The sequence below is a fragment of the Carassius carassius genome, chromosome 31 (assembly GCF_963082965.1).
Source record: "Carassius carassius chromosome 31, fCarCar2.1, whole genome shotgun sequence".
NCBI lineage: Eukaryota > Metazoa > Chordata > Actinopteri > Cypriniformes > Cyprinidae > Carassius > Carassius carassius.
Window position 1 is genome coordinate 21,035,047 of NC_081785.1, and position 26,194 is coordinate 21,061,240.

Consider the following 26,194-nt stretch of genomic DNA (forward strand, 5'->3'; position numbering starts at 1 on the left):
ATGTTCTCTAACATTGACTGTCTCGCAGCAAAGGCTCCTCGAGCGTCATTTAACTGAGCTATCATTCGCGCGCCCCCTCAGACACTCTGCACAATCCAGTCTTCAGAGTTTGAGGGACGGCGCGGAGGCTGGCAAAGATGGCCAGCGTATGACGGTTCACACAGCCGCCGCGTTCTCGCTAGCGGCGTGGCCCGATGTTTATCTTGTTGGATTAAATCCTGCCGTGGATACGCTTCAGGATTATACACAACGAAACGCAGCGAGTTTGATGCATGCGTTTCCTTCATTTTCTCTAACATTTGACTGTCTCGCAGCAAAGGCTCCTCGAGCGTCATTTAACTGAGCTATCATTCGCGCGCCCCCTCAGACACTCTGCACAATCCAGCCTTCAGAGTTTGAGGGACGGTGCGGAGGCTGGCAAAGATGGCCAGTGTATGACGGCTCGCACAGCTGCCGCGTTCTCGCTAGCAGCGTGGCCCAATGTTTATCTTGTTGGATTAAATCCTGCCGTGGATACGCTTCAGGATTATACACAACGAAACGCAGCGAGTTTGATGCATGCATTTTACTTCATGTTCTCTAACATTGACTGTCTCGCAGCAAAGGCACCTCGAGCGTCATTGAACTGAGCTCTCATTCGCGCGCCCCCTCAGACACTCTGCACAATCCAGCCTTCAGAGTTTGAGGGACGGCGCGGAGGCTGGCAAAGATGGCCAGTGTATGACGGCTCACACAGCTGCCGTGTTCTCGCTAGCAGCGTGGCCCAATGTTTATCTTGTTGGATTAAATCCTGCCGTGGATACGCTTCAGGATTATACACAACGAAACGCAGCGAGTTTGACGCATGCGTTTTCCTTAATGCTTGCCAGGGACTGTGCCCTCCACCAGAGAGTGCTGTTGGATTGCTATGCACATCTAACCCTCTCACTGCAGTCCCCACATTCTACATTGTTTGCCTCGCAGCAAACGGTGCTTCGAGCAGCATTGGATTGAGCTGTAATGCCAAACGTTCCCTCAGACACTCTGCGCAATCCAGCTTTCAGAATTCGAGGGGCGATTCAAGGGTCCTGCACCGACGACCCATTTATGACGGCTCGCACAGCCGCCGTTTTTCGCTAGCGGCAAAGCCCGATGTTCAATCTGTTGGCCTAATTCCTGCCGTGGATACGCTTCAGGATTATACACAACGAAACGCAGCGAGTTTGACGCATGCGTTTTCCTTAATGCTTGCCAGGGACTGTGCCCTCCACCAGAGAGTGCTGTTGTATTGCTATGCACATCTAACCCTCTCACTGCAGTCCCCACATTCTACATTGTTTGCCTCGCAGCAAACGGTGCTTCGAGCAGCATTGGATTGAGCTGTAATGCCAAACGTTCCCTCAGACACTCTGCGCAATCCAGCTTTCAGAATTCGAGGGGCGATTCAAGGGTCCTGCACCGACGACCCATTTTTGACGGCTCGCACAGCCGCCGTTTTTCGCTAGCGGCAAAGCCCGATGTTCAATCTGTTGGCCTAATTCCTGCCGTGGACACGTTTCAGGATTATACACAACGAGACGCAACGGCTCTTATACATACACTTCCCCTGTGCACGAACGCCACGAGCTTTTCGTGCCCGGATATTTTAACATGTATGACAGCGTTGCAGGAAGCGGAAATTTTGAGACCGCTAGTATGGTCTCGGCCGTGTGTGAACGCTTGCCCGACATTTCTCTATGGGTGTTACGCACGATTTGTCATGGATACACCATTCAGTTTCAATAAGGCCCGCCTCCTTTCCGCAGAATTCTTTCCACGGTGGCGAAGCCGATGGAAATAGCGGTGCTGCGACTGGAGATGTCAACTCTGCTGAGCAAAGGGGCTATAGAGGAAGTACACCCCTCTCAGATGGAGGCGGGGTTTTTTTTTTACAGCCGTCATTTTGTGGTAAAAAAAAAAAAAAAAAAACCACTGACGGATTACGACCCATTCTGGATTTACACCATCTGAATCTTGCACTCAGGAAGTTCCTCAGATTCGCTTTAGAGAGCAAAGCGTATCAGTATTTCTCAAAGTGCATGGATGGATCTCTGGCCCCGTTGCGGCCCCAGGGCGTTCGTGTTTGAACTATTTTAGGCGATTAGCTGGTGTTTAGCGCAATCGCAGACTCAAGCACACTCTCATGGGGATCTTGTGTTGAATCATTTAACAGCCTGGGCTTACGTATGGAATGTTTCACCCCGTTGTCTCCGCATCGGACGATTCCGGTGACACGGCGATGTGTGATGTCGCTAAAAATATGTATGTCAACCGAATTCTCCTGACTGAATTCTCCTGACCGGAGTCCGGCTGGGGATTTGCGCTTCCCGAGAGACTGTCACGACGGATGCGTCTTTGACCGACTGGGGAGCTGTTTGTCAAGGGAGTTGGCACATAAACAGGTTGAAATTACTGGCTGTTTTTCTGGCTCTCCAGTATTTCTCGAATCTGCTGATCGGCCGTCATGTGCTGCTCAGATCAGACAACACAGCGGTTGCGTCATACCTGAATCATCAGAAAGGATTATTCTCTCGCCCCCTGTGCAGGCTGGCGAAACATGTTCTTTGTTTTCAGAACTAAATTCTATCGATCCGAGCTGTTCATGTCCCTGGACGTTGGACTTTGGAGCGAATTTGCTATCCAGGCAGACTCTGGAGCAAGCGGAGTGGGGATTGCACCCTCAAACGGTGAGTCTCCTATGGCAAATTTTCGGGGAAGCGAAGTGGAATTGTTTGCGTCAAACACGACTACGCATTACCCGCTTTGGTTCTCCCTATGCCCTCCAGCACCCCTGGGCTTGGATGCATTAGCCCACAACTGGCCCAGGACCAGTTTGTATGCGTTTTCCCCCAATCTGTCTGATTTCGGCGGTATTATGCAGAATACGGGTGGACAGGGTGGAACAGCTGCTGCTGGTGGCTCCGCGGTGGCACACACACAGCCGTGGTTTGTGGATCTGATCAATCTGTTAGCGGGCTCTCCATGGGAGATTCCCCTCAGACAGGATTTATTATCACAAGCACAGGGACTGATTTGGCACCCGAGGCCAGATCTATGGAATCTGTGGGCGTGGCCTCTGAGCGGAGTGAGTTCATATGTCCCGGTCTTTCTGCTGAAACTACCGAGACTATACTGAATTCTAGAGCAGCTTCTACGAGACGCTTATATGCTTTCAAGTGGAGACTGTTTACGGCCTGGTGTGAAACTCATAATATGGATCCAGTTTACTGCCCAGTGGCGTCAGTACTGGAGTTCCTTCAGGAACGTTTTTCGGATGGAGTGACAACAGCTACCCTAAGGTTTACGTGGCAGCCATTCAGCTTACCACGAATATATAAATGGTGCCTCAGTGGGCCATCATCCACTGTTTCTCGTTCATACAGGGTGCGCGACGGCTGAGGCCTTTCCGCCCCGTGCGGGTCCCTTCATGGGTTTTTCCATTGTGTTGCATGGTTTATCTGGGCATCTGTTTGAGCCCTTGGAATTGTTCCGGATAAATCCTGACTTTTATAGCACAGACTCTGTGGAAGTGTTGTTGCGACCAAGGCCTAATTATGTCCCTAGGTCGCATCTATCCCTTTCGCTTTCAGCAGGTGGTCCTGGAGGCTTTTTCTCCTGCTGCGGCGGAGTCTGGGGATCTAAGTCTTTGCCCTGTGAGAGCGTTAAAGACTTATGTGGATCGTACTGCCCCATGGCGTGAGTCTGACCAGCTGTTTGTCTGTTTTGGACATAAGAATAAGGCCATGCAGTTACGAAACAGCGCCTGTCCCATTGGCTGGTGCAGGCTATTTCCTTGGCCAATGAGGCGCGCGGGCTCGCTTGGCCCTTAGGAGTAAATGCTGCGGTTCTGGCCGTGCCGTACCTTGATAGCTTTCTTCTTCGTCATGAAATCTGAGGTAAATGGCTTGGGCACCAGGTATATATATGCTTACGCATGCTGGGCGGTGCCACGCGCTATTTGGCCAATAAGATTGGCGGGATGGTATAGGGCTTCAGACATTCGTCACACCGAAGGTGTTCCCCATACGTGGTGACGTCACCGCAGCATCTCGTTCCCTAATCAGGGAACCAAGGTTACATACGTAACCGAGATGACTTCATCCGTTCAGCCGCATTCACTGGGTTTTTGTGTTAGCCTACTTTAGGTGCTTGAGAATGTTTGTAATACCTTAAAATGTTATTTTCAGCGACAGTTATCTGACATACAAATGGACGCTTGAGTCATCAATCTGTATAAAAATACTACTTTTAAACTTCTTGTGTACATTAATCACTAACGACTGTGATTGGTCCTTCTTGAGTAACGTTGAGAAAAGTAACAAGGAGCTATCAAGGCAAGGCAAGTTTATTTATATAGCACATTTCGTACACAATGGTAATTCAAAGTGCTTTACATAAAAGAAAGTAAAATAATAATGAAGAAAAATAATAACAAGAATAAAACAAGCAATTTTAAAACTTTTAAAATTATTAAGAAAATTACTTATTTGAAATGAATTTAAAACAGTTAGAAAATGATTTTACATAAAATAAAATAAAAACAGTGAAAATATAGTGCAATCAGTTCGGACATTGCACAGTGCTCATTCAATAAATGCACAGCTAAACAGATCTCTCCATTTGTTTCGTATGCTCCAACCAATGTAAATGACAAAATAATTTAAAAAAAAATCACAAACATTTTTTTCTGGTTCTCAGGAGGATATATTATTTAATGCTTTTAGTAGAAGACCGAAACTAAACAAGAAGCCAACACTGCTGTCCCGGGTCTCAACAGAAGAGGGCACCTTCCTCCCAGATTTGAGCAGTTCTCGAGGACGCGCCCTGAGAATCCACGTGCACTCGCAGAGTGGAATGCCAGTTCGCGCGCTTGCTGTTGCGAAGGGCGATAGCGTCGCGAACGAGCGCGCATGCAAGCAGATGGATCAGATGAGACGTGCGTCACGAATCCATTCCGCAGAGATGCTGAAGGAGCCGCGACAATAAAGCGACGTTTAGAAAAGAGAAAAAAGGATATCACCCGCCGTCCTCATGGATGAACATTACGCATATATAACGTTAAACCATTTGACGTCTTCGACATAATTTTAAAGCGCATTTTGTAAGAATTATAAACCACACCCGGCTCTGTGAGGAACGGGATAGAGGTGAGTAACATGGAAACGGACACACGGCTCTATGACATGCCGTCAGTGATATTAATGCAGTTATATGACTGTTTCCAAGGTCATAGCCACGTACCGGAATGAACCAGATGTAATATGTGTGTGAATGTGTTGTCTGTTTTTATTGTAGCAACGCAACACATCGAGCTGCGCGAATCTCATTTCAACAGCGGCCCGCTGCAGTCATTAAACCAGACCAGAGCACGACAGAGACCGGTCTGATGGGTTTATTAAGAAGTTAAATCGTCGGTATAGAAAGCAGCATTTGTCGAAAGTAACTGCTGTAATTATCGGGTAATTACTTAAGCTCTGCAAGACACGCAAACGCCAGACTGATGTTCGAATAAAAGCTCAGTGTCACGTTACACAGGGTTTTGTTTTGTTTTTCTTTAGCACCGTCTGCACGCCTGTAGTAACGTTACATTAGTTTCACAGATCAGTCATTTAGTATGTAAACGTGTGAACATGTTAAAATGACAGCTGTCAATCACTAAGCTCTTTAAAGGCAGGAAAGCGCAATTCTAAGAGATGATATCATGTCTTTAAATTTACATTTGCCTTACATTTTTTATCCAAAGAAACTTAGTTATAGTCTTACACAGTCCTCCAGTTTGATTGTCTCAAGAGTGCACTAATGTGTCACTGGGATGTTCTGTTGTGTGGCTCTGCTTGTACTATTTGAGTTCCAGCACATATAAATGAGCGTGTGTGATGGAAAACCAGGAGTGGAATCATAACAAGGGGATTACATGTGTTTACAGTGCGGGAATGGACATTGTTCCAGACTGTGTTGACATGCAAAGCTTTATGCTCTGGCTTCTTTTGGAACTATTTTCACTGACAGAGAGAAAATATACAAACCAAAGGTGCGGTAATATTTACTTTTGTTCTGCAAAATTTCGCAGGAAAAATGCAATAATTTCTCGGAACGTTGTGGGAACATTCCCAGAACGTTCTAGGTAGGTTCCAGAATGTTCCCGTAAACTAAACTAAACATTCTATTTACATGAAGCAAACTTTCCTGGCAAGCCAAGAGGGTCCTAATTCCTAGTTCCTAAAAGGTTCCCAGAAAGTTCTCTGAAGGCTCCCAGAACGTTCACCTAACCTCTTTACTCTGATATTCCCATCCAGCTTTCCTGTGTCCCATCATGTACACGATATAGAGGACGAACAGATGGACGTCAATAATCAGAAGGCTACAACAAACCATGTCTAGTTTTAAATCATTAAAAATAATCAGAGCAAATTTAACCATCATAAGGAGCATTAAATGAGATTGAATTGTCCATTAATATGGAAGAACTTGTATCACTGTACCATAATAACCCAGATTTTACATCTCTTAAGCAACCACCAAATAACAATTACTTCAACACAATATTGGGTTTTAAAATATGAATTTTATTTTAACAGACATTAAAAATAAATAACATGTATTTGACTTGAACTAGGATAACATTACATGACATCCATTTCTTACCACTCAATTAGCGATGATGTCTAATTCTCTCTTTTGGTCTGTAAACAAAAACTTCTATGATAACGTCATGTACTCTTCAATTAGACGTGTCAAATGTCTCTGAAATCACAATATTTACTTTCGTATATATATCCATTATAAGTAATTATTTAACAAAGAAATCAATAAATGAATGTAAGTCAGTCAGTAAAACGAAATGATAATTTTTTAATTACTCAAGTGTGTGGCTCTTGGAAGACAGGAGAAGGCACATTCTTGACAAGCGCATGCAGATCAGAGGTGCGCAGTGAAGAAAGATATGAACAAACCATGGAGTTTATGATACGCTTAACCTTGGCTTAATTTCAGCTATAAAATTAGATTCATATGATCGTTATAATGCGATTTGACTGCTTTAATGTCTACACTTTATTAAAAGCTTATCAGACATAAAATTCTGCAAAATATAATTTGTTTATGAAAAAAAAAACATTTAATTAGAATAATCTAATTCAGAAACCTCTGCAAAGTTTTAATTCGTTTACATGGTTATGACATCTAAAAATAATCTGCTGGGAACGTTCTGGGGTCACTCATGAATACTTATAAATTATTTGATCCATTTAGAGTTTTATCTCCCAACACAAGGAAATATTCTTATTTTTCTCCGGTTCACCATTCGTTTTCTAGAATAGATTTCTTCTTAATTGATTATGCATATTTAACAAACATCAAACATTGTGATTACGAAGCAATTGTGTTACCTGATCATAGTCCAGTATCATTCCACATAGAGATGGAGTATGGCCTGACAACCAAAAAATGGCGGTTTAATAATGCTCTTTTATCAGATGACAAAGTAATAGAGGAACTGCAAAAACAAATTGATATATTCTTGCATACAAATGATGATCCAGAGATCAAAAGATCGACCTTGTGGGAACATTTAAAGCATACATGAGGGGCCAGATTATTTGCTTGAATAGCTTGAAAAATAAACAGCGAAGAGAAAGGGAGCTGAAAATTACTCAAGAACTTAAGGAACTGACAGAGTTTATGCCAACTCCCCCACACCAGACCTTTATAAAAGAAAGCAGTCATTGCAGACATTATGAATATGGGGAAAAAACAGGTTGCTGTTAGCCCAGCAAATTAAAGAAGCAGCAGCATCAAGGTTAATTACAGAGATACGAACAGATTCTGGTCAGACAACAACCAAGCCCAAAATAATAAATGACACATTCAAAAATTTCTACTCTAAGTTGTACTCTTCAGAATCAAAAAATGATTCAAACGTAATAGAACATTTTTTTAATAATCTTCAGATACCTACTATAAGTCTAGAAAACAAAAAATTATTAGAACAACCTATTTCAAACTTAGAAATAAAACAAGCTATACAGTGTATGCAAAACTCTAAGTGCCCTGGCCCTGATGGTTACAGTGTTGAATTTTACAAGGCTTTTAAAGATCAAATCTCAACACTTCTTTTAAGTGTTTATAATGAAGCATTAACTACAGGTTCTTTGCCTCCAACATTATACGATGCATGTATCTCTTTAATCCATAAATCTGGCAAGGACCTTCTAGAACCAGGTTCATATAGACCTATAAGCCTTTTGAATGTAGATAACAAAATTTTGGCAAAGATCTTAGCCATTCGTTTGGAAAATGTTCTTCCAACTGTTGTGTCATCAGACCAAACTGGATTTGTTAAAGACAGGCAGTTGTTTTTTAACATCAGGCGATTGTTCAACATTATCTACACTCAAAATCCAAATAAAGAAGTATCCGAAATATTGGTCTCACTGGATGCCGAGAAGGCCTTCGACAGGGTCGAGTGGGATTTTCTTTTCTCGGCCCTGTCAAGGTTTGGATTTGTCCCCTACTACATTTCTTTAATTCAGCTGCTTTACGCTCAGCCTAAAGCATGTGTTCACACAAATAATATGGACTCTTGTTCTTTTCCTCTTCACCGGTCAACACGACAAGGCTGCCCTTTGTCTCCCTTGTTGTTATAGGTTATAGAACCTCTTGCTATTTTGCTGCGCTCAACGGGCGATTATAAGGGGATCGTAAGAGGAGATAAAGAGCATAAAGTGTCCTTATATGCAGACGATCTGCTCTTATATGTTTCAGATCCATCTCGATCTCTACCAAAAATTATGTCCATGCTATCTGACTTCTGGAAAGTATCAGGATATAAAATTAATCTGTCAAAAAGCACATTATTTCCGATCAGCTCTAAGGCAAAAGATCAAGTACATACGCTCACCCCCTTTCCCTTCGCTGTTTCAGACTGTTTTAAATATCTCGGAATAAATATCACTCAGGAAATATCTGGCCTCTTCAGCAAAAACTTTGTCAACCTATATAAACAAACGGAGCAACAGATCGAGAGGTGGTCTAATCTCCCGATCTCTCTCGCTGGCCGAATTAATATTATCAGAATGAATGTTTTACCGAAATATTTATTTTTATTTCAGTGTGTTCTAATTTTGATTAATAAGAATTTTTTTACCAAAATAGATTCTTTAGTTGCGTCCTTTATTTGGAATAAAAAGACACCAAGAATTAAAAAATCATTTTTACAAAGACCCAAACCCATAGGAGGAATGGGATTGCCCAGTTTTCGGCTCTATTATTGGTCCTGCAATATTCGATGTATGTCATTTTGGAATGGATCTCTCAAACCTGATTGGGAACAGATGGAAAATCAAGCTTTTTCTCCTAAAACATTGAGATCATTGATACATTATACCTCTGATCTTTCTAAATTTAAGGCTCAAAATCCTGTTGTGTCTCACTCACTAAAAATTTGGTCTCAGATTAGAAGACATTTTCAGTGGAATCAATGTTCAGTCCATACACCAATAATTGGTAATCAAGCACATAAGCTTTTTTCAGGTCAAACATTTCAACAATGGGACCTTAAAGGAGTGCATACAATTATAGACCTCTTCATTGGCAAAATATTTCCAACATTTGAACAATTAATACATAAATTTAATATTGATAACAAGGACTTTTTTAAATACTTGCAAATTCGCAACTTTACTAAAGCAACATTTCCCTCTTTTCCAAATCAGCCTGAAGTATGTCCTATGAACAATGTATTATTGAACAATCCACTCAAAAAGGGTCTATTTCTAGAATATATAATTACCTTTCACAAATAGATTGTACAACTGCACTTGACTATATAAAGGATGCTTGGAGTGAAGACTTAGGAATAAACATCACAGACGACCAGTGGATCGAAGCTCAAGAGCGGGTCCACTCCTCTTCAGTTTGTATCAGACACGGTCTGCTGCAGTTTAAAATCCTGCACCGATTGCACCTTTCCAAACAAAGACTGTCCAGGATGTTTCCAGGAGTGGACGCCTCTTGTGAACGTTGTGGCTATGCCCCTGCTTCATTGGCACATACATTTTGGAACTGTCCCCACATTACCCTCTATTGGTCTAAAATAATAATAAAAATAATTGAGACTGTCAACAATTTTTAATGTTAGACTTCCAGCAGATCCAGTAATGTCACTATTTGGTGTTGTACCTATAGATATACATTTGAACAGCTCACAAATTTATGTTTTGTGTTTTGTGACGCTGCTAGCCAGACGTCTAATTTTACTAAACTGGAAAAATAAAATTCCTCCTACTCATCAAAACCTTCTTAGATGCTTAATGCAATATTTACAATTGGAAAAATTAAATATTGTTTAAGGAAGATAGAAAAAACATTTTTATTAATTATTATAACAACCTTTTATTAATTATTATAACAAGTAAATTTGGAAGACCCTCCTATTGCCTGATTTGATATATTTTTAATTAATACTTCAAGTGTGTGCAGGAATTTTGCTTTGTGTGTTTTTTTTTTATTTATTTATTTTTTTGTGTGTTTTTTCTGTTTACATTCATACATATACACATTGTATATATGTAAGTGATTTGTATAAAACTGTTGGAAAATGGTAATAAAGACAACTGGGAAAAAAAGTATATTATTTATATTTATGCCACCTGATGGAGAAGTTCTGTAAAGGGTTAGTTCACCAAAAAAAGAAAATTAGGCTGTGTTTTACTCATCCCCGAGGCATCCTGTGTGTATATGACTTCCTTCTTTCAAACTTATCCAGTTGGGGTTAAATAAAAAATTAATCTTTGATCTTTTAAGCTCTATCGATGCAGTCAGCGGTAGAGATCGACCGATATGGGTTTTTCTATAGCCGATGCCGATGTTTAGGGGTCAGGGTTAGACGATGGCCGATATATGCTGTTGATTTTTATGGCCAATATCTTGAAGTTTCCCCTTCATTTGCATGCCAAAATGTCACACTAATAATAAGTGGATGCACAACATTTCTAAACTTATCATCATTTATTGAGCACTGACTTGAACCATCTCTCGAATCTTAATTTTGTGCACTGCACGGTATTAAAATAAAAAATTTATCCAAAGTTAACCAAATCATTTACATAAAAGTTTTAGAGCATTTATCAAGCAGAATTTTTCAAGTTTGTTGGAACATAAATGTAAACTTAAATATACATTTCAATAAAATAAATACAATTTTAGAAATAAAAATCAATTAAACTGATAAATATAAAAAGTTAAATATATAAAAAAATAAATAACACTAGTGCTGCAAACACACTAGCAACCAGCAACATTTGTGTTTGGTATAAATGACACAGAACATCTATAGTGCATTCTAATTTCAACTTACACACGCACAAATTTTTTAGCGGATATGCATTTTCGTCCACACGGATCTGGTGTTTTGGAAGAGTGAAACCGATGTTTTGAAACCGGGTCCCAGAATGGATATATTTGAAAACGCCGCCTTTGCATTTCGTCTGGACGGCGAATCCGTACATTTTCTGAAAATATGACATCAGCCCACGTCTCGCCCCTAGTCAAACACCATTACATCACATAACAGCAACAAAAACATGAACAAACACCGAACGATTGTGTTTTTTATTAACTAACATTAACACGGATTAATAAATGTATTGTTCCATGTTCATTTGTGTACCACGCGCAGCAAATCCATGTCTTCTTCTCCGTTTTAAGTGTATCTCTGTGGCAGAATTACAGCGCCACATGCTGGTCTGGCATGTATACTACATCGGTTTCGTGTGGGCACGGATATTTCTTGAGACAAGGGAAAAAAAGATCGGGGGTCCATCTCCGTGTGGACGGGGCCGAAGAAGTAACGGGTACTTACGGTTATGGATAGAAATGTAGCGGAGTAAAGAGTACAATATTTGCCTCTCAAATGTACATGAGTAAAGTCATGAGTACTCCCCAAAAATGATACTCGAGTAAAGTACAGATCCCTCAAAATTGTACTTAAGTACTGTACTCAAGTAAATGTACTCCGTTACTGTCCGACTCTGTATATCATGTTAATATATTGCCATAGTTAAATTCCATAACATGCCAATTACATGTGATACCAATTTCACATGTTCGCACATACATAAGTTCTTGCCAAATTTTTTTCGTTAATTCTTAGTTTTTGCCTTGATAATAGAAAATATGAGCTAGGCATCATGTATGACAGTCAAAAATGAGATATGAGCTACAAAATGACCATATCCTGCCATTAGTTATATAGAAGACATATCTTGTATGTATAGGGTTTATATGTGGATATGAAGAAGCAATACAGGAGACCATTTCCTGTATATGCACATATATGCACCTCAATTTTGCCTATACGTGGCATATATACAGCATATATATTATCATATATGTGCATATTCGCATATATCCACATATAGGTTCTTTCCATGTGGATGTCTACACTTCTTCATTTCATCGTTGTTGTGTTTAGGGGATACGCGTGAGCGTCGCGACATGTTTACATTAATCTACACCCCACCTCCAGCTGCGGGGTGGGGGGGTTTGAAAACTTCGTTAATTGTATAACGTTGCTCCGCCTTTTGGAAGTTTTTATTGCCCTGAAATGAAGAACGAAAACGAACTTCATTTGAAGTGTATCAGGGCCTTAAGTCATGATCACAAGAAAACAAGAAAGAAAAATATTAATAATCCATGGCCTCTTAGGACATCCCTGTCATGTGAGTGTGAAAAAGTAATTCTCTTCTTTTAGTTAAATCTTGGCTGCTTTGTATCAATTCATTCCCTTTTAAATTTAAACAAATGTTGAATTCTTTGCCATGATATCAGATTTTTCTTCCATATGGAGACAAGGGCTGTAACATCGATATCCATTTATACAACAACCAATTGATGGTATGATGTGCCCATGTAGTGTTTTAAAAATCAGTATATATTTTTAAGATTTTATTTTGACACTCTCATGTGTCATCTATATCTGCGTGCAATGTCCTAAAGAAAAACCCCTCGAAAAAGACCAATGGAAGATTTGTTTGAAATCTACATCAAATATTTGAATAGATTATTATTTTTTTTCTTCAGCATGGATTAACATGTTAACAGATTTTTTTTCTTTTATTTGCTGTATTTTTTAAATTCCAGGCACGAGGACATCCAACTTGCTTAATCAAATATTTAATTTTTGCTCCGCAGTTTTGCTTCCTGACTGTGAAACCACTGATTGTGCATTTTAAATGCTGTCACGGTACAACAAGCAATACTCAAACAATCTTCTTTTCTTCTCTGGGTGCAGAGGGCACCACACGGCTCCAATGACAGTCCCAGACCCCTGTCGCTGGCGTTAGGGGACAAGCTCGGAGAAGACCACAGACAGGATGAGCGCAGGGCAGGAGCAGACAGACATCCTGTCAGCAGGCATTCTGGTGAAGGACCGATGGAAAGTAGTAAGTCTGCAGGTTTTAATGCACATCAGTGTAGTGCTTGGCTTGTTTCCTATCATGAGACCGTTTTCAGTAGCTGTTCAGATGGTGGCGGTTGTGACTCACTCCTCACTGTGATCTCGTGGTGCAGTGTGTGTTCCTCTGTGACCGGCTCCTAAAGGGCACTGATCAGTAACACGTGGCCTCCTCTGACCAAACATGTTGTATAAGCCCGCTGCTGACTCAACCCAGTATAACCCCCAGTGAAAACCTTGTCACTGTGCAGGGAGATCTGAGGGAAAAAGGAAGTGACACAAGAGGGCAGAAGAAATTGTTGCACAAAGGGACATGTGATGCCAAGAGAAATAAATAGCAAAATATTGAAAATGTAATCCGACTGCTGTGATGCTATTGCAGAGGACATGTAATTTAGCATTTTCTTGGTTTGCATTAAATCTAGTATAAGTGCTGTACAAAATAAAAATGATTTTATTGATTCTTTTTTCCCCTTAATTAATGTATTTTACACCAAAAACAGTCAAATTTAGCATTTTAGTCTGTGACTGAGGTGCATTTTTTGATATGGATGGGATTTTGATCAGGGTGAGGAACAGTGGATTAAGAATTGAATTACATTTTGAAATGATTAAATTACTAGTAATTATTGTGATTAATAATCTATGATCTTCAAATTGAAACCATATACAGTGATATCACTCTGGTCTTTGCGTTTGACCTCAGGTGAAGAAGATTGGCGGTGGTGGCTTTGGCGAGATCTACGAGGCTCTGGACCCGATGAACCGCATCTGTGTGGCTCTGAAAGCAGAGTCCGCTCAGCAACCCAAACAGGTTCTGAAGATGGAGGTGGCGGTGTTGAAGAAACTGCAAGGCACGTTGTTAAGCAGAGGAGATAAATGTGACTTTTATAAATACACAAATGGCATACTTGAATGAATTCCCAAATTTTCTATTTTTGAAACTTTCAAATACCATACCATACACTTTCATATTTTTAATAAAAAAAGTATGGTTTCACAAAAATATTAAATATTAAGCAGTAGCACAGCATTTCCAGTATTAATAATAAGAAGAAATAAGTTTCATAAGATACCGAATCAGCATATTATAAGGATCATGTGACACTGAAAACTGGAGTGAGCTGCTGAAAATTCAACCTTGTCATCACAGGATTAAATTACATTTTAAAATATAATAAAAACAATTTTAAATTGTAATAATGCTTCACAAATATTACTCTTTACACGATCAAATAAATATGCTACATAATTAAATGCAAATATTAAAAAAATTGCACTGACCCCAAACTTTTGAACAGTAGTATATCTTGTGTCACTTTTTAGTTTTTTGTTAAATTATTTTGTTTTCATGGTTGTATATAGGTTTTCCTCTGGGCAAAGAATCAACTAATCAATTAGCAGAGCCCAGCAGTGACTCCATCGTTATCATCTTTCCCTCCCTTTACAGTCCTCCTTCATTATATCCTCAACCTCTCCACTCTGCTTATGAAAAAAAAAAAAAATCAATGTACTTGTATCATGTTGGCTGTAATATGGCTGTATGATAGATCAGAGTGGTTTGATCTCTCCCTGAAGGAACGGCTTGTAACTGGAGATCTCTCTATCCACTTGCTGCCCCTCACCCCATTAGAAGAGACGTAAATTAAACAGAGCGATGCACAAATAATATATGCAAATCTTCTGGACACTAGCTAAGAAGTACAGTAGCCTGGTGTTTTTCATACATAGCTATGTCATTTTTCTCATAATTCTGAATGAGAATACTGTGTCAATAACGAAAATGAGCATCACACTCAGAATAATCAAAATTATAGAGGACTGGAGACTATGGAAGAGGCATATGAGGAAGAGAGGGTCTTGCGGGGGTCTGTAGGGTGTATCAGGCAGAAGGCAGGAGTAGATCAGAGTAGAATATGGCTAAAGCCAGTCTGATCTGCTCCTGCGGACAGAGAGTGTCCCAAGAGAGCTGAGCCGCACTGAACTAAATCCAAACACCCCCCTCCTCTGGACGGATCTCCGTTAGGAGGAGTAGTGGAGCTCATGGACAGAAAAAGACGCAGAATACTTAAAAAAAGAAAATTTACTGTTTACTATTTGTCTTGTGAAGTGGTCATAATCATAACTTTTATAGCTTTTTGAAGTCCATTTTGGTTTCATGTCCACCCTCTCTTTGATCTTTAGATTACTATTTTTTTGAAGGCTATTTCTGCTGCTGTACATTTAAGAGTTCATATGCAAACGACTTCTGTTATGATTGGTTGGTGCATGTGAAATGAGATACATTGATATAAAGTGTTGTCTCTCTGTTTCAGGAAAGGATCACGTCTGTCGGTTTGTTGGATGTGGCCGCAACGATCGCTTTAACTATGTTGTCATGGAGCTTCAGGTGAGGTCTGATTGACAGGTTATGCATTTTTTCTATCTTAACATGTGCTGAATATTACAGTTCACTAGTAGTGATGGTTTTACATGCCTAATATGTGTATTTAATTAGGGATGTCCCAATCCGATCCACGGCATCGGTATCGTTCAGATACTGGCCCAAATCGGAGACCGGAGAGGAGAAAAAAATATGATCCGATACCAACACAAACCATGGGAAAATCTAGCTTAAACCATCGCCCAAATGCTTGAATATTAGCATTTCCCTTGCTGTGACATCCAGTTAATCGCGCAGCCTGTCACGTGATAAGCGTAGTAGCCAATTATAGTCGCATGAGTATGAGAGTTAGCTGATTTACAGAATAGCCATGTCAGTGGTGAGGAAGTATTTTAACCTTAAAGAGAAAAAAAGTCCAAGGGTCGAATGCAAAATTTGCGATGCAAATGTTATGAGGGCTGGCAGTGTAATGTGAATATTTTTGCACCATCCCAGTTGTTAAGAAAAAAACTTTTGTTTTATATGTATATTAACGTATACGTAAATAAAGATGTAAACAGAATAATAAAAAATGCGTTTCACGGTGAAGACAGTAGACATGCGAAGCACAAGCCATTCCCGCAGCCGTGCGCGCTCGCTCTCACCTCATGTTTGCGGCTGACTGATGACTGCAAACGATCATAACTGATGGACAACTTTGCCCTGGAAAAGACAACAGTAGTCTGTAGTCCGAGATAAGAAAAAGAAAAAAGCCCAAGATGAGGCCCGTGCATCACTTTTAGGTACTTTTATAATCCTGTTAATCTTTATTGGATTTTGATAACATTAAGTTATGTGTTTTAATGTCGCATCTGCCTTAATATCCTCTTAGAGTTTCAATGTTCCGTTTAATTAATTCAATTCAAATATCCACTTAATCTTTCATTTTTGGTTACCTTTTTGCGAGAATACTTGAGACTATAAAATTAATCAGACAACTGTATTAGTAAAATCATAGCCATAGGCAACTATCTAAGTACAATTGTAATTTGTAAATAATAATTGTTTTATTTTTACTTGTTCATTCAATTTTTTGAATGCTCCTGCTAAATACTATTGTACCTGCAAAACACTGTTTATTTTTATTTGTGCATTATGTGCATTTGTAATGTGTATCTTTGTTCTATTTTTTTTAATAACAAAGATAAAATAATGACAAAGATTTGTATGTTTTTCGGTGGCTAATTGAGCAAAGTTGAGCTTCCATTTATTATTATTAGTAGTAGTAGTATTAGTTCAAGAATAAAATAAAAATATTGGATTTATATCGGAATCGGCAAATAGCCAAAGCTGCGGCATTGGTATCGGAAGTGAAATAGTGGTATTGGGACATCCCTATATTTAATATGAGAGTGCAGTAATGTACACTGAAATATATAAAGACAATAATAATGGTTAAAACATCTGTAACCTATTAAAAGAAAGTTATCTGTTAATCTATCATTTACCTACAATATACATTAACTTAGTTATGCAAATAAGATGTAGATTTGTGGTTTTGTTTGTTGCAGTTTATATATGAATATGATGACTTTGCAGTCTGTGTGCATTTATTTATGACTTTATGTTAAACCCATCTTTCAATTAAATATTTGCAGCCAAAATGAGTAACCTTTTGAGTTGCCTTTTTGGCTTTTGCAGGGTCGTAATTTAGCGGATCTGAGGAGGAGCATGAACCGTGGCACTTTCACAGTCAGCACTACACTCAGACTGGGTCTGCAGATACTGGAGGCCATTGAGAGCATCCACTCAGTGGGCTTTTTACACCGTGACATCAAACCGGTAAGAAATTTTAACTCTTTTAACTGCCCCCAACAATAGTTAACAATACAGATAGTAGTGATAAGAAAATATATACTTTATATTATAACTGTGTTGTAAATAAAAAGCAGTATACTTAAATAGTACACGTAGTATAACAATAGAATGCTTACTTTTTACTCAAAATATTGCAACCTTATCTAAACGAGTGTCTTGTTCACACTGTTTTCAGTCCAACTTTGCCATGGGCCGATTTCCTAGCACATGTCGAACTTGCTACATGTTAGATTTTGGTTTGGCACGCCAATTTACAAACTCCTGCCAAGAAGTCAGACCGGTCAGTATCAATAGTCATTTCCAATGCAGTCTTTCTGACTCTGACTCTGTACTGTAAGATTCTCTTCTCTCTTAGCCCCGTCCTGTTGCAGGGTTTAGGGGTACAGTGCGATACGCCTCAGTCAACGCCCACAAGAACAAGGTAACAATCCCCCCGTTCGCTCTCTTGTTCCTGTTTGGTCTCAGCTTCTTATACTGTGGTCAATTCTGGTCTGATCAGATTTGTTTTGGTCTCACTGTCACAGGAGATGGGAAGACATGATGACCTGTGGTCTTTGTTCTACATGCTGGTGGAGTTCTTGGTTGGCCAGCTGCCCTGGAGGAAAATAAAAGACAAGGTGCCGATCAGGCACGACGAAGAAGTGCTATGAAAAGCATTTTCCTGTTTGTTGGGAAGTGATGATGATATTTTTGTGTTTGTGCATTAGGACCAAGTGGGGAAATTAAAAGAGAAGTATGATCATCGGCTCATGTTGAAACACCTGCCACCAGAATTCAATGTCTTTCTGGACCACACCAGCAATTTGGACTACTTTACCAAACCTGACTATCAGGTAAACATTTGATACTTTAATAGATCAGTTTAATAGAGCATATCTAGCAGTTATTGGTCAATCTTACTTGAAAATGATCTCTCCACTCTAGCTATTGAGGACCGTTTTTGAGAATAGCATGAGAACCTATAACGTAGTGGAAAATGACCCGTATGATTGGGAAAGGATGAGCTCAGATAGTCCACTGACAATCTCTGCCACTGCAAACACGCCACAGCACCATACACGCCTCACACCAGCTCAGATGGGGTAAGTCCTGTGACTGCTTTACTTCCATTTGGTTGAATTCTCTTAAACAATTGCATTTTCTTAGTAGTGGCGTCATCATGAAGGGGTGCTTCTGTTTTCTTCCAGCGTGGTGAATGCCTCACAGCTGCCTGGAGATCTTCTGAAGGAGAACACAGATGAAGTTCTGCAAGATGAGCATCTCAGTGATGGGGACAATGCTCGGCCCGAGCATCTGCCTGGATCTCCAAGCTTTCCTTTTAGGAACCAGGAGACTGAAGTCTGGGAGGGCCTGGACCGCAACCAGAACCAAATCTGTCCCGCTGTCTGGAAGGTACCAGAATGTGTACCATGAACCAAAATCAATCCTAGACAACTTTGTCTGTTCTTTGATGTTTCATATTATGTTTTCCTTCCCTTCTAGATGGGAACAGAGGATGAACATAGCAACCAAGGCAATCAAAGCCCCCATGCAGGGCCTAGCATTGGTTCTCCAGTGCGAGTCCGGTTAGACATGGTGCCATCAGATAGAGACACTCCTCTTTTGAGGAAACTGCGCAACATCCATAGCTTTGAACTGGAGAAGAGACTAACTTTGGAACCCAAACCCAACACTGAGCATTTTGTAGAAGCCTGGTAAGTCTCTCTACACTCAAAATTGCGTTTTCTTTTTTCAAATATTGAGCATTTAGCTACTTGTGAGTATGTTCTGAAGACTTAGCGTGCATTCTTTTGGGTTTCTGTGAACAGTTCTGGCAAGCAGCCACCTGGTACAGCACAGGGGCGGGAAGCTGACGGTATCCCTGGCATGGCTATGATGAACGGAAGTCACACAGAGCGTGTTTGGCTCTGTGATGAGGGATTGCGCTCTGGCGGTGTCTCGCCCAAGGTTGCTTCACCGGGATCTCCTGAGCAGGGCAATGATGCAGCTAACAGTGGCTTTGTTGCTCTAAACCTGAGCTCAGGTCTACAAGATGTTGAGTTGCGTGATTGGGTGATGGTAGAGAAGGGCTCTGACCTGCAGGACTTCAAAGAGGCGGCAGGACGTAGCCCTGGTACTGAGGCTAAACTCACGAGTAGCCCATCAGATGAGTGCGATGAGGAGCCAGAAGTTTTGCAGCCAATGGATGAATCTCCGGATAAAGAATCCACTCTTAGTCCCGTACAAGGAGACACCCACATACCTCACACGGTCCAGGGCCCACAAAGGATGGATCGGATGGAGCTCAGTGTATTCCCTGCTGCTGGTGGACTTCCTGTTACCCCCACCAGCCCTGGTGAGGCACTGGCTGAAGGAGCTCTCACACAGGTAACTATGGCTCAGAAAACTGTTTTCATTACTTCTACAAATAGTCTACAATTTCAGATTTGGTCACATGATCTTTAGACCCATACCCAGAAAAGCTCAAAACAGCTACAAATATGTGCCAAACATAATATGAGGCTCTATCTTGGCAATACTTTAGCTTATCAAGACACATTTTGGGAGGTATTATTGGTACCATGACCATGCCACCTAATTGTCAAACATTTAGTACAAATCACAATTAATTTTATAAAGCGCCTGTGTAATCCCTGCAGCGTTTCTCACTAAATTTAGATGAGGTGAATTTTAGACTGCTTTTCTCTTGCAAATGTGATCAAGAGCAAGCCAGACAGGAACTGAATAGGAGGCAACATTTTGCCAAGGATCTGGGCAACACTTATAAACCTACCAAATACAAAACAAAAAAGACAATAATTTAGATAAACTAGCTTATTAAATGCATGTATGTAAGTTGCAAAAAAACATTACAGTAATTAGTGATTTTCACTTATACACCCCTCGTGAAAATTTCCTTTCTGCTCTACTTTTCTGGATGTCGTAAATAAGGCTAAATAAGTTTCTATGCTACACACGCTCATGTCAGCAGAATAAAGGTGGTCTCTGAGGGCTGCTCACCTGTAAGCCACAGTAATGAGCTACAGACAGCTCACCCTCACGTCTGTGATGTAAGTTTACAGTAGTCTGACCTCAGCTGATCCTGTTACCTTAGCTCTTGTATCCTCACAGCCCAGGTCAGGACACTGTTTGTGGAAGAAGTGTTGTGAAACAACACATAGCTGGCTTAATTTATTAGGATGTTGCAGATTCAAGCACATTATGGCTCTCTGAAAGATGAAGTGCCAAGGTCTCTAGAAGATGTCAGTGAATTTTCCAGAATTTTTATTCTGCCTACCTGCATACTGTCACCATCTGCATCCTCTTATTCCTTAATTACCTCTTACTGTCTTTCTGGCCATTTAAATCTCTTTTTAGTTTAATTTTTTTCCTCCTTCACTACCCATTCACTCCCCCTGACTCACCTAATCCACCTCACTAAACGCTCTTCACCTCCCTTCCACTGTTCCCCACTTTCCTTTTCTAGCTGCCCACCTCTCCTGCATCCCAACCTGAGGAGCTTGTGGCAAGGACGTGCAGCCCCCTGCACCTGCGCTCCCCTAGCCCACACACCCTCCTGACCACCCTGTCGGACCCCTTACACCAGCGCGCCCCGCCTGGGATACAGCGCAGCCAATCTGCAGACCACCAACACCCTTCCTCTTCCACCTCCTCGTGCCATGCCTGGCTGCCACTACCTTCCCAGCCCCGTGCTGCCCATTCACCTGGACGCAGGAAACTTCCTGCTATTCCAGCGACTGCTGCAAACTCCAAGTTCCCCTCAGTCATACGAATCACCCGCGCTCAGCTTCAGCAGGTGAATAGGCTCTCCCATTCCGTGCTTCCCATACCTTCAGCCATCTCTACCCACCAAACATGTCTTCTCTCCAGTTTTACTGCTTCCTGTTTTTTGTATGTTCTTGATTTTTTTTTTTTGTATTTGACTACAGTACTGAAGTCATGCTGTTTTTTGTGAACACCCTCCCCCCAGGAGTACCGTTCTTTATATATATATATTTTGCTGTACTTATGCCAAATATAAGTAATGCTTATTTAAAGAGTTCCAAATCGGTCACTAGGTTTCGGACCAGGGCTTATGTGTCTTCATTCCTCTGAATATGTGACTAACCATCTCTTATCCTGTTTAATTCAGTCAGGTTTTGCTTTTCATCCAAGTTGTCCAAAGCAGGGGTGTTAAATCCTGCTCCTGGAGGGCAAAGTTGAACTCCAACCCTAATTAAACACACACTGAACCAGCAAACTAAGGTCTTGTGGATTACTAGAAACATCCAGCTAAGTAGTTTTGAAGTTAGAACGTTGCCGCTCCAGGAGCAGAATTGGACACCCCTGTGTTAAGGATATTATAACTTGCAGACATTCTCTTTTCACTAACATTAAGATGTGGTGTGTGGTTTGTCAAAGATCAGTTTATATCTGCATGCAAGCATGTTTGGTTACCAATACAAGCATTCATGAATCAAGACTGAACCTGAATTTGTGACCCCCAGGTGACATTGACGACATGAACATTTATGTAGTGCATAGCTAATTTTTTCTATTCTTCTCTCAGCTGACAGCTCAGCGCCCTTCTGTGCTGTCCTCCCAATCTGCATCTGAAAGCGTTCCACTGGAGAGACGTGAAAATGGTAACAATGGGATGCATCCACAAGACAACACAGCTGACATCAACTCCCCACAGGAGCATGTTGCCTTCCAGTCCACCTGCCCATCTAATGTTGAAGGGCATCCTTTGCTAAATGGGAATGGACCTCAGAAACCTTCAAGCCCAGTGCCAAGCCTGGTGCCGTCTCCACGCACACCTCCCTCTCCGCGTAGCCCAGTTCTGATGAACGGCTGTCTTACACCTCCTTTAGATACACAGAGAGATGGCAACAAGCAACCTCCTAAACTAAAAGACCCTAAGAGTGATCCTCCCATCCTTGAGCACTCCATCGAGCCCAACCAGTACACTCTGGAGGAGGGAAAGGAAGATGCTCCTTCCAGAAACGGCCTATCTTCTCCAGCCTCTGCTCCCAAACAAGACCCTAATCGTCGTCACAGTCGTATCCCAGTGTTAGAACCATCTAGCCTTCTGGATCCACCACCTGGATCTGCTAAAGAGAAGTTGCTGCAGAGGAAGGTTCACCACATTCCACTTTCACCCTCTGCTTCCCCGTCGTTATCCTCTGACAGGCGTGTCATTGTGGCTGCTATGCAGCGGGACCAGATTTCTTCTGCCTCTTCTGAACACTCTCAAGATGAAGAGTCGCTTTTGGGTTCTCGTTCAGATCGTCATGGAGATGATGCTGCCTCACTGTCCTCATCCTCCAGCCCACTTTTACGGAAGAGCAAGATACCACGCCCAGTTACCCCCACAATGAACACGGAAACCATTACTGCACACTTAGTGCCCCGTCCACCACCAGGAAACCCTCCTAGCCGCTCCACTGTGGATGGAAGGTAGTTATCCAACCTATAGCCAACATATTTTTATTGTATATGCATGGTTCTTTCAGAATTTCTAACCCTAGACCATTGGTTCCCAACCCTGGTCCTGGAGAACCTCCAACACTGCAAGTTTTTGATATCTGATATTTACCTGATACACACATTTCAGGTCTTGGAGTCTTTACTAATGAGCTGATGAATTGAATCAGGTGTGTTTGATTAGGAAGACAACTAACGTGCTGTTTTGGGGGTTCTCCAAGGACCAGTATTGGGAACCAAATTCTTACTTACGTCAAAGAACTTTGGGCCAGCAATGTCTGTCTACTGCCTAGCAACCCTCCAATGGTTTTGAGTGGTCGCTATGGTATTTGTGATAATTGTAGATGTTTATCAGGCAATCTGTTATTTCTTTATCAATTGCATGCTATAGCATAGTTTGACTTCATTTGACTTCTCCCCCAGGCTCCGGCGGTACAGGATTTTTGCCGGCAGCAACAGTGGCTCAGATCTGCTGACATGTTTGGCCCAGCTAATGCACATCAGCTCGCCCCGTGGCTCTCCGCACCCCAGCTGCTCCTCCCCTCAGCACTTGGGCATGAGACATGTGTTCGTCGGCCCCACTGCTGCTCAGCACCTCCACCAGCGCAGCTCTAGTGCATCCCCCCGCAGCTCCTCCTCACTACAGCGCTCCATCAGTTCTTCCCCGTCCTGCCATGAGCACCGTGGTGGCTGTCTGGGCCGCAGCCATTCTCCTCCCAGTTTCTCAGGCTCACCTCCAATGCGCCGCTCTCATCCTCACACACAGGAAGGATGCTGTGGGAGACAGGCCCGCTCTGTCACTGTACACACCCAACGGGGCACAGCTGGCATCCGTGAAGTCAGGTGCTCGAGCAAGCTGGGCAGATAGTCAACCACAGATTTCAGACACTGACAGAAGAAGTGTATGAGTGAATTGGGACCTTTGGGTTTCAAAGATCCCAATTTCTACAATAGCTAAAAAATAATTGATTCTTATTCCCTCGCATCTGCAGCTTTTGTGACTCCTTTGAATAGCCTTCCATCAGTTTTCAGATGCTGGCTTTGAGGAACACCTGTCACTTTCAGAACATGGGAGGCTATACATGATGGTGATTGGCTGGATCTTTAGTAGTTCATAGTTTGATTTCTTTCAAACATTCATGAACTACATGAAGTTTGCATCAAGATCGGCTGTACTACAGTATTTATTATGTTATTTATTTGGGCTTTGATGCATTGCAGCCCTCTCTGAGCAGTGGCAGGTACACTGATAGATCATGCCATCATTAACCCTTTCTGTGCTCGTGCTTTGGCTACGTTCAGCACTAAGACATGGCCTGAAACACTAAGCAAATCTGTGAACTGAAATGCTGTGCTTGCATGTTGTTGCATTTGAAATTCATTTACCCACCCTCAAGTTGCTCCGAAACTTTCTGTGGAACATACAAGAAAATGTCAGGAAATGTTTTTTTTTATCCACACAGTAGAAATCAGTGGTAACCAAAACTGCAAAGAAAAAAAATTAAACGGTAACACTTTAGAATACATTTCCATTAGTTGATGTTAGTTACCTACTTTAGTTAATGAACTAAGCAAGAACAAACCTTCTCCAGCATTTATTAATTTTAGTTAATGTAAATTTCAACATTTACTAATTTACTTATTCAAATCAAAAGTTGTGCTTGTTAACATTAGTTAATGGGCTGTGAATTAGCATGAACTAACAACAAATAACTCACTATTCACTAATTCACTAACATTAACAAAGATGAATAAATACAGTAATAAATGTATTGTTCATTGATTGTTCATGTTAATTAATGCATGAACTAACATTAACTAATGGAACCTTATTCTAAAGTGTATTCTAACAGTTTTGAAACTACGTAAAGGAGGACAGAATTGTCATTTTTGGGTGAACTATGCTATGTTCAATGGGACCATGCGCTTGTACTTGAGTAGACGGTTTCTGACATCACTGAGTTTGCAAGAAATGGTGATCACTGAAACGATCAAAAAAAAAAAAAGGAAATGTTTTTGCACTTTGATGTGCCTAAAGAAGTTTTGCTTTGGAATATACAGTATATAGGGCAGGCCTCAAGTTTACAGAATCTTGAGTCATTAACTATTTGTTAATTTTGTTTTCCTGTAGAGCCTCTGGTATCCCACAGCAATGTACCATTTCCAGCAGAACAAAGTGTCATATAAGTCACACCTATTTTTTTTACTGGTTATTTGTAGGCCCTCATATTATCTATGCCTGTTATACTTAACAGAAAAGTTAAAATCTCTCAACTTAATGTTAAAACGAGAGTTTTTAAAGTGCCAATACTTTTACTGTTTCATATGTTATGTGAAGAGATCTGATACTGATACAGCGGCCAATATTCACGGATTAAATGTGTAGTTTTATTATGTTTTGTGCCATATGATATCCAATTGAACTAAAATGAATTCGTTTTACATACCAAAACTTCAACACATGTGGGCTGCTATTTGCCATTTGTCACTCATATCAAAGTTTTACATGTTTCAGAGTTCATTCAAAAATAATAATACATATTTATAGAAAGCATGCATCTAATTCCCTTCAGAGGCTGGAACAATAAGCCGTCTTCCTTCTCCGCCTGTAAAATGCTGTGATAAAGCTTCCACTTCCCACAGAAGGCCAACTCTGCATGAGCTGCAGAAACATAACAAAACGCTTCCATGTACAATAAACCCAGCTTACAAGTTTTCATAAACCTGGAGTTGGTAGTTTGATCATTACTGTCAGCTTGTAAATAGAGACTTCAAGTTTATTTTCCTGTCTGTCCTCTGGTTTGTGTCTTAAATATATTCTCTTAACCTCACTACCCATGTTTTAACTTTATATCAGCACTTGCAGAGTGTACTTACTCAGTCCTCAGCTGGTTAATATGGATTTATGAGTATGAGGGTGATTTACCAGAGCATGTGGGATATCAGCATATGGCATCATACAAATATAATTTTTTTTCTCACAAAAAAAAAAAACCTATATAAGGATTAGAAAAAAG

The 26,194-nt window shown here is 41.0% G+C and overlaps 1 protein-coding gene across 3 annotated transcripts; it reads left to right on the forward strand.

The window, feature by feature from the left end:
• The first annotated feature begins 4,927 nt into the window (after positions 1–4,927).
• Positions 4,928–25,572, forward strand: LOC132111724 (tau-tubulin kinase 2-like). Of its 3 annotated transcripts, XM_059519295.1 has the most exons (17): positions 4,928–5,165; positions 5,314–5,477; positions 13,310–13,460; positions 14,178–14,325; positions 15,787–15,860; positions 17,535–17,675; positions 17,887–17,991; positions 18,067–18,132; positions 18,236–18,328; positions 18,419–18,544; positions 18,636–18,793; positions 18,899–19,103; positions 19,194–19,405; positions 19,520–20,078; positions 21,178–21,507; positions 22,261–23,150; positions 23,601–25,572. In XM_059519295.1, the coding sequence occupies exons 3-17, from the start codon at positions 13,392–13,394 to the stop codon at positions 24,043–24,045; spliced, it is 3,621 nt and encodes a 1,206-aa protein (XP_059375278.1). In that variant the 5' UTR covers positions 4,928–5,165; positions 5,314–5,477; positions 13,310–13,391; the 3' UTR covers positions 24,046–25,572. The 3 variants fall into 3 exon arrangements, with proteins under 3 accessions (XP_059375278.1, XP_059375277.1, XP_059375279.1); XM_059519294.1 differs by lacking the exon at positions 5,314–5,477; XM_059519296.1 differs by lacking the exons at positions 5,314–5,477; positions 21,178–21,507.
• Positions 25,573–26,194: the final 622 nt, after the last annotated feature.